The sequence below is a fragment of the Neospora caninum genome, chromosome X, assembly GCF_000208865.1.
Source record: "Neospora caninum Liverpool complete genome, chromosome X".
NCBI classification, from domain to species: Eukaryota; Apicomplexa; class Conoidasida; order Eucoccidiorida; family Sarcocystidae; genus Neospora; species Neospora caninum.
Genome location: NC_018396.1, coordinates 4,113,809 through 4,122,103, shown reverse-complemented (window position 1 = coordinate 4,122,103; position 8,295 = coordinate 4,113,809). Strand labels below are relative to the sequence as shown.

General features: G+C 52.3%; 1 protein-coding gene across 1 annotated transcript; it reads left to right on the top strand.

Moving 5' to 3' along the window:
* Nucleotides 1-1,208: 1,208 nt before the first annotated feature.
* On the top strand, nt 1,209-7,819 carry NCLIV_049570 (hypothetical protein; the record flags this gene model as incomplete). Its single annotated transcript, XM_003884509.1, has 11 exons — nt 1,209-1,314; nt 2,070-2,206; nt 2,694-2,821; nt 3,466-3,711; nt 4,285-4,408; nt 4,695-4,769; nt 5,104-5,160; nt 5,535-5,737; nt 6,177-6,474; nt 6,906-7,115; nt 7,649-7,819. The coding sequence occupies 11 exons, from the start codon at nt 1,209-1,211 to the stop codon at nt 7,817-7,819; spliced, it is 1,755 nt and encodes a 584-aa protein (XP_003884558.1).
* Nucleotides 7,820-8,295: the final 476 nt, after the last annotated feature.

Below are 8,295 nucleotides of genomic sequence, written 5' to 3'. Positions count from 1 at the left end.
CTAGAGAAAAAGAGGAAGAAACGGAGAGAGAGAGAAACGGAGAGAGGAGAGAGACACAGAGAGAAAACAGAGAAAGAGAGGCAAAGATAGAGAGAGAAAGAGAGGCCGACACGAACACGTTGAACGAGAAGACATATGGAGATGGAAAAAATGAGGAAAGAAGAAGAAGATGGTGAAAGAGAGAAAGAGTTCTGTCTGGTTTTTCTTGCCCGCATCGACTCCGTTCCGTTTTCTTGAGTCGCGCGGGCAGGGCTGTGTCACCTCGCTGGGCCTTGTTCTCCCAAAACGTTTTTGTTTCGGCAAAAGAAACCTCGTTTTCCTGAGGGAGATCTGCGTTTCTCTCTGCACGACGAAAAGAGATGAAACCGTTCTCGGTCTCGTGCGTCCCACCTATTTTTCTCTCTACATTCGCCTCTCGGCCGTTTTGTTCGTGTCTCCTAGCCCCACACATACACATTCTTCAGAGCGTTGCGGCGCTTCTCGCGATCGAGCCTCTCCATTTCCAAAGATGAGAAGGCGTCTCTTTCTATCTTTTCTGAGCTTTTCGCTTCTCCTCTCTGAAAACTGCATCTGTACGTTTTCGGCTTTTCACGGCTTCCTCTCGACCCTTCCAAGCGTCGTACCGGCATCTCGACCGCTGAGAGACAGCTTTTTTTCCTGGGGCTGCATGCGCGTCGCCTCCCCAAAGCGATTTTTCTGAGAAACGCGCTCTTCCGACAGCTGACTGCTTAGATCTCTGCGCTCTGTAGGTTTCCTTCTGCTTCGAGCGCGTCACGCTCTTCTCCTCCGCTCTCTCTTTTTATCCTCTCCAGTCTCTCTGTTGGGCCTTGCCGCTGAGACAGCTGTCTCCGGAGGTCGAGAAAGCGACTCTCTCTCTCGTCTTTCACAAGGCTCCTGCGTTTCTTCCTTTTGCTTCCCGTCCTCTCTCTTTTGGAAGAGGCAGTCGACGCTCTCTCCTGTCTTTGTATCACGCTCTTCGTCCTCTGTCTTCCCTTCCGTCTCTCCCCTCCTCTCTCCCCGTTCCGTTTTGCAGTGTTCCTCCGCGACATCTGACCTTTTTCTCTGTCTCCTCCACTTTCGCTTTTCTCTCTTCCTGTGTCTCTCCTCCGCCTTTTCGTCGCGGGGCCGCCTCGGTTGTTTTCCCCCGGCTGTGCCTCCTCCCACCGCCGTCTTTTTCTCCCGCTTTCGTTTCTTTCGGTTTTTCCAAAATGTTCTTCCCCAGCGTCGGGGGATCGAGCACGGGCGGAGCCGCGCCGAACATGGCGTCTCCGAAGCTTAACCTCCCTGGGAAAGATGACGACATCACCGGCAAATGTAAGTTTCTTCGTGTCGAATGCTTCGGTTCCCCTGTCGCCGCCACTGTGTTTTCTCGTCTCTGTGAATCTGTATCCATTTCCTGCTGCTCACTCCCTTTATACGCGTCTTTTCGTCTTTGTCTCCCCTCTTCTTCCTCGCCCATTTTTGCTTCATTTTTTTTCCCTCCCTCTCTCCGACTCGGGGAATCCTTCCTGGGCGTTGTTTCTCTCTCTTCTTTGTTCTGCATCCCTTCCCGCCTCTCTGTTGTCCTTTCACCTCGCTCTGCCAGTCTGTCTTCTTCTTCGATTCCCTTCCTCTCGCGCTCGTAGACGCTCAGTCTGTTCCCCACCTCCGGATTTCTTCTTAACGGTTAATCCTTTGTTTTAAGTGCTTCGCTGCTCACGAGGTCGCTCGTCCAGTGTAAAGGCTCTGAAGGGTTGCAGTGCTTCTTCCTCTCTTTCGGTCTTCTTCTCTTTCTTCCTTTGTTTCCCTGAATGTCTCTGTTTTCTTCTTCTGTCTCTCTGTTTCTTTTTCCCTGTGTCTCTCCGCCCCCCTTTCTATCTCTGTTTATCTCTCTGCCTCTCTCTTCTTCTCCCTTTTCTTTCTATCTCCCCCTTGATCTCTCCATCTCTGGTTTTTTCCCCTCTACTCTTCGCTTTCTCTCTCCCTTTCCCGCTTCCTCGCTTCCTCTCCTCCCGCCGTTCTTGTCCCCGTTTTTTTCAGTCCGTCTGAGCGTTGGTGCTTCGCTTTTTTGACTCTCTGTTTCCTCCCAGTCGACCCTACGGCTCTCGAGCGCGGAGCGAAGGCGCTGAAGGAGTTAGATTCTTCTCCCAACGCGGCCAAGGCCTTCGAGGTGACGAAACTCCAGGAGCAAACGAAGCAGAAACAGCTCCAGAAGGAGATGGAAGAGGTGCGCACACAGCCAGCTGAAAGCGGAAGAGAGAAAAGATTGACACGGGAAGGCAAGCGGAGACGGAGAGAGAGAGAGAGCCAGGCACCGGGAATAGGAACAAGGAAGAGGCAGAAACGAGAAGCTGGTGAACGAGGAAGAGAGTACGTGGCTGTAGCGCGAGAGGGAAGAGGGAGGCAAGGGAAAGCGAGGAAGAGAGAAACACATGTGGGAAGGACGGTCGGAAAGACGAGAGAAAGAGAGAACAAGAGAGACAGAGATGTAGAATAAAAGGGAGAGGGACAGAGAGACGGAGAGGAAGAGAGGACGAGACGAAAGAGTGAACGAACGAGAGGAGGAAAGAAAAGAAGCAAGATACGATAGGAGAGGCGCGAGGTTCTCCACTCGCACTGGAATGTCCAAAGAGAGATGGCAGCCTGGAGGGGCAAAACGTGGCAGCGGTGGAGGGAGGCAAAGCAATCAAGCGTTTTTTGTGTCTGTTGTTCAGCTGGCGACCGTACGCATGCGAGCGCAAGCAGATCACGCCCGCGCCGAGGCTGAAGAGCGGCGAAAGACGATCAACCACGCGCAGGAGCAGGAGCGAGTCACAGCGCAGTACCGCGCTCAGCTCGAGGCGTAAGCGAAGGAGAAGAAAGAGAAAGAAAGGAAAGATCCCCGAAAGGAGAAGGGAAGGCGAGGAGAGAGAGGAGAGGGAGGAGAGAGAAGACGTGCGCGAAAAGAAGACCGAGACCAGACACAGAGAAGAGAGAAGGGAAAGAGGAAGAGGAGAGAGACGAGGCAGGATACGCGCAGCTGTCAAGCGTGTGTTTTCTTCTTTTAGAGGTCTCGAGAACGCGGTGGTGGCGAGAAAGGCAGACGCACACGCTCGCGGGCCGCTTAGCAGTGTTTGCCGTTGGAATGCTCTCGCCCCTTTGGAAGCGTATCCGGGGCTGTTTTCTGGTTTTTTTCGCCTGACTGAGACCGCCAGACGCGCTGAATTTCACCCTCCTGCCAGTCTTCATGTCTGGAGCTGCAGGGATTGAAACTGTAGGTTTCCGTCTCTCGCCGTCTCCCGCCGTTCTGTGTCTAGGATCTGAGTGCACCGGAGAGCACGCCTCTGAACGGACTCGAGGAGCTTCGTGAGGGCGTGGCGCGCACGCGTGGCCGTCTTGATACAAACTGCGAGGCGCGTCTCGATGCTCTTCGACTTGAAGATCGGTGGTTCCGTTCTCTGTTGTCTTTCTTCCCTTTTTGTTCCCTTTCCGCTCGCCTTCTTGCAGCGAAGCGTACCAGAAGAAGCTCCAGGATCAACAGAAGCAAAACGAAGTGTGGCTGGAGCAACAACACCAGCAGTTTCTGCGGCAACAAGAACTGCGGAAGAGGCAAGAGCAGGAACTGTTGGAGATGCGGCGACAACAGATGCGCGAGGAGAAAGCGCTGGAGCGTGAGGTGATGAGGGAAAGGATTCAGGAGGAGACCAAAGGACGGATCAAGCAAGAGAGAGAAAATGTTGATATCCACCTCAGGTGAGGGACGCGCATAAACCGGTACCAGCACAAAGGCAGGGCAGACGGGAAAAGGCACCGGCAGATATTCTGAGGCATGTCCGCGGGCCGGAACCGGGTTCCTCTGCTTTCGGACATGTGCCTTTTCCTCTCTTTCTCTTCTCCCTCTCCTCACTCTTTTGTCGTCCTTTCGACACGTGCGTATACAAGGAGATGGAAACACACAAACAACTGTGTTGTTGCAGGAAACTTTATGTACATACACCTATGAGCGTCCATCTCTCCAATGCTGTATCAATATATATATATATATATATATATATATATATATATATATGGGACTGTAGGTGAGCAACGCTTGACGACACTGGAAGGACGTTTTTCGTGGTGTCAAAGTTTTTTCTCGCTCTGGTTTGTTTTGTCTACTCCGACTTCGTCGTTGTCGCCCTTTTATCTGTCCGTTTTTGCGTTTGTTTCATTTCCGAAACGAGAAGGCGCTGGCGGGCGAGACGGGAGGTTGGCGCGTCTTTCGAGTTTGGCTGGTTTTCCAGTTTCGTGCTTTTGTTTCTGCTTCCGCTCGTCTCTGCGTGTCAGGGAAATGCGTGCAAAGGCAGCTGAGTTCCGGAAAACTCGCATGGAGACTCTCCAGACGGTCTTCTCCGGCGTCGGAAACGCATTCAACGAGCTCATGAGCGATCGCTCTCGCCTCGCGACCCTGGTAAAAGGAAAACGCCGGGGGGCGCGTGCAACCGTTTTTCTGTTTTCTCTCCTCTTGCGAGCGGAGTGCTTGTTCTGCGGCGCTCCTCTCTGAGCGCCAAGCACCTGCCGATTCCGGGACCGTGCCCGCGGCGAACCACAGCCAGAGAGCGCGAGAGAAATCAGAGAGGGAAGGACCAGAGCGAGGCAAGAGAGGGAGAAGAGAAGGAAACGAGAAGGAAGAAGGACCGTAGGGCAATCTAAAGAGAAGGGAGAAAGGCTACCTTTTTCTTTGCTTTTTTCCTCAGGTGGGAAGTCTCACAATGTTGGCGTGCGGCGTCTATGGTGCACGCACAGGCGCGCATCTCGTAGGAAAGTACTGGGTAAGGATCTTTGTTGCGGGGCTGGTGAGAAAAACCATTTCGATTTTTTTTCCGCAGTCGTCTCGTGTTTACTTCGGGTGGTGTTCTCCGTCGCAGTGTCAGGCTTCGCTTTTGTCTCCGCCTCTCGTTTCCCTTCTTCTTTCCTTTTCTCTCCACGTCTTGCTTCTCTGTCTTGGAGAAACGCGCGCGGAGTCTGGTTCCAGGGAGAAATGGTCTGGCGAGGAGTGTGGATGTCTCTTCTACTTCTCTTCTCAAAGACAGTAGACCCGCACCGCAACGCCTGCGGGGCAGAAGGCGAGGGCGATTCCGGTTTTTCTCGGTTTTTTTTACTCAGGAGTCGCGTCTCGGAAAGCCGCCACTTGTGCGCGAAACTTCCCGCTGGGTCTTCTCTGTAAGTCAACTCGCGAGGCCCAGCCGCTCTCTTTCAGTCTCGCGCGAGTTTCAACGCTTTTCCAATCTCGTCTGTTTCCATGGAGAGGCATACTCACAACTCTATACATACCTGTATTTATGTTCTTATGCATATATATATATATATATATACATCTACACGCATTTATTTTTGTATCCCTCTCTGTCGAGTTATATATATATATATATATGCGTACATGCAGATGTGTGTATATTTACGTATCTGTGGGTGTGTGATGCGTCTGTTTTCTTGACGAGGTTCTTGCGATTTGTGGATGCGTCTCTCGGGGTCAAGCGCGCCTGAGCGCCGCCTCACAGCGTCGCTTTGTGCGGCGTCTCCTGCTTTTCGCGCAGAAGTCGTTCTTCAATCCCCTTCGCTTTATTCGGGGCAAACAGAAGAAGGATTTTCAGGAGAAAATTGTCCTCGAGGAGGAGCTCGCAGAGAGGCTTCAGTGGACGACGAATTCTCTCATCTCCAGCAAGGCGAATGGGACGCCTTTCCGCCACATGCTGCTATACGGTGCTCCTGGAACCGGAAAGACGCTCTTCGCCAGAACGTACGAAAACAGGCTCGCAGCGAGGTCGACAACGCCCTCGCCGTCAGACATGCCGTCAATCTGCACACCGCCTATCTCTAGAATCTTTGCCTAACCGTCTGCCTATATCTGCGTGTGTGCATATGTGTATCGCGTGCAATGCACATGCGTATGTGCCTCTCTCGCTATTTATGTCCAGACAGGTGCGTCTACGTCTCTCGTTACACATTTGTAGTCATCTGTACGAATCCTCATCTACATCTGTATACCTATGCATATATATATATATATATATATGTATACATATATACATATATATACATATATATACATAGATATGTACGTCTCTGTAGATATTTGTGTATTTGTCTCAGTGTGTAGGTCTGCTCTTTGAAGGGCGGCTGGAAAGAGAGTGCGTGTGAGAGTGGAGAGTGCGTGTTGGACTGTGTCGCGTTTTCAGTCTTGCTCGTGAATCGGGAATGGACTACGCGATCATGACGGGCGGCGACGTGAGCCCGCTGGGCATCGACGCTCCGAACGAAATCAACAAATTGTTTTCCTGGGCGAACAAGTCGCGCAGAGGTTTGCTTCTCTTCATCGACGAGGCCGACGCTTTCCTTCGCCAGGGTCGAGGAACGGCCAGCGGCATGTCCGAAGACATGCGCAACGCACTCTCCGCCTTCCTCCACCACACCGGCACGGAAAACGACAAATTCTGCGTGATTCTCGCAACCAACTGCCGCGAAATCCTCGACCAAGTAAGCACCGGAACACCGACGCCAAGATGCATCCGGCCGGGGGTTTTTATCTCCTTTCTGTAGATCTCGGTCTCTTCGCTTTCCTTCTCGGCCCTCTCTCCCTCTCCCGCTGTGTCCTGTTCTTCCTCTCGTTTCTCACACTTTTTTTTCTCTCCCTTGTACATCCCCGCGGGACGGTCCGTCCCTGCTTCGCACAAGGGGATAAGAAGGAAGAAGAATGGAGGGGAAGACATGCGAGGTGGTGTTTGCGAGAGACACGCGGCACAGACCGAGGGAGAGAGCGAATCACAAAGACGACGCCTCGCGTGATGGTTTTGCCTTTTAAGCCGAGCCATCGAGCGTCTCTGGCTGCGGAAAAACCTTCTGCGTCTCCTGACTGTTTTCCTTCTCACCGACCCCATCTGTGCTTTGTCGGACTCGTTCCTTTCCAGGCTGTACTCGATCGCGTCGACGAGCAGTTCGAGTTTCCGCTGCCTGCTGTGGAGGAGCGGAAACGCATGCTGAAGCAGTTCCTCGACGAGTACATTTACTGCACCACTCGCACAGGAAAAAAGATCGCAGTTGACGAGAAAATTGACGACGCTTTTGTCCAGGAGATGGCCGAGAAGACAGAAGGCTTCTCTGGACGACAACTGGCCAAGGTAAACGAAACGACGGGAGGCGCCTGTTGGAGAGCGGGAAGCGTTCGGACTTTTGACGCGCGTGTCCATCTCACGCAGGCATTATTCTTCTGGCGCGCGGCCTCGAGTCCTTTCTTCTCATCTGTATCTCTCTTTCTCTCCGTATTGTAAAATCGCCATTTGGAGAAATCAAAATCATAAAAAATTTATTTTGTAGTTAGGTCCATCCCCTCTCGATCCTTTTCTCCATTTGTATCTTTCTCTGTCGGTATCTTTCTCCTTCTGTGTGTACCTCTCTCTTTCTCTCTATCTCTTCATTTTCCTTCTCTCTATCTCCATCTTTCTTTTTCCCTCTTGCTCTATTCTGTTTTCTCCCTTTTGAGCTTTCCTGTGACGTTTTCTTGTCTTTCCTCGCGAGCGCATGCGCGCGCGTTTCTTCTCGCCACTCCCGCCTGCGCGGCTCCAGAGCGGGGTTGTCTGCCGAGATTCGAGGCCGTGTTCGCCCCCTTTCGCATTTGGTTCCTCGCGTCTCGACCTTTCTGTTTCCTTTGCAGCTGGCCATTGCTTTCCAAGCTGCAGTTTTCGGCTCTGGCACCAACACACTGACCCGCGGCATGGCCGAGACGGTCTTAGCCTGGAAGCTTGCGCACTTTGATCAGGACATCGACACAATTGAGCGCCGAGCTCGCGACCAGAAACTTTCTGACGCTCGCGCCGAAGCTTAGATTCATGTCGCCTCGACAAAGCCGAGCCAAACCGAAACATACAGGCATCTGATGCATCCATGTCTATACATGCACATCCATATATACGCGTAGAAACTTGCCCTGGAAACCAGCAAGTGAATGCCGACTTGAATTGTACTTGGTTAAGGGGGTCTACAGCTATAGCTGTATGGGGCTGCGACGGCGGTTGAAAGATGTCAGGTGTATCGATGGCACAGAGAACGAACAGCGCGCTCGCCTTTACAGAATTCACCGGAAGCGGTGGAAAGAAACTGAAACGCCGTGCGTGCATGGAGGTGGTTGTACAGCGACGCATCCTTTTATATATATATATATATATATATATGCACATATGTGTATGTTGTGCCTGGGTTTATACGGACAACACGGGGTGGGGATGCTGAGAGAGTGGGGCGTCTCTTCCACTCTGGCAAGGAGGCAGCCGGATTGAGAGGGAGAGGCGAGAGGGCTCCTCC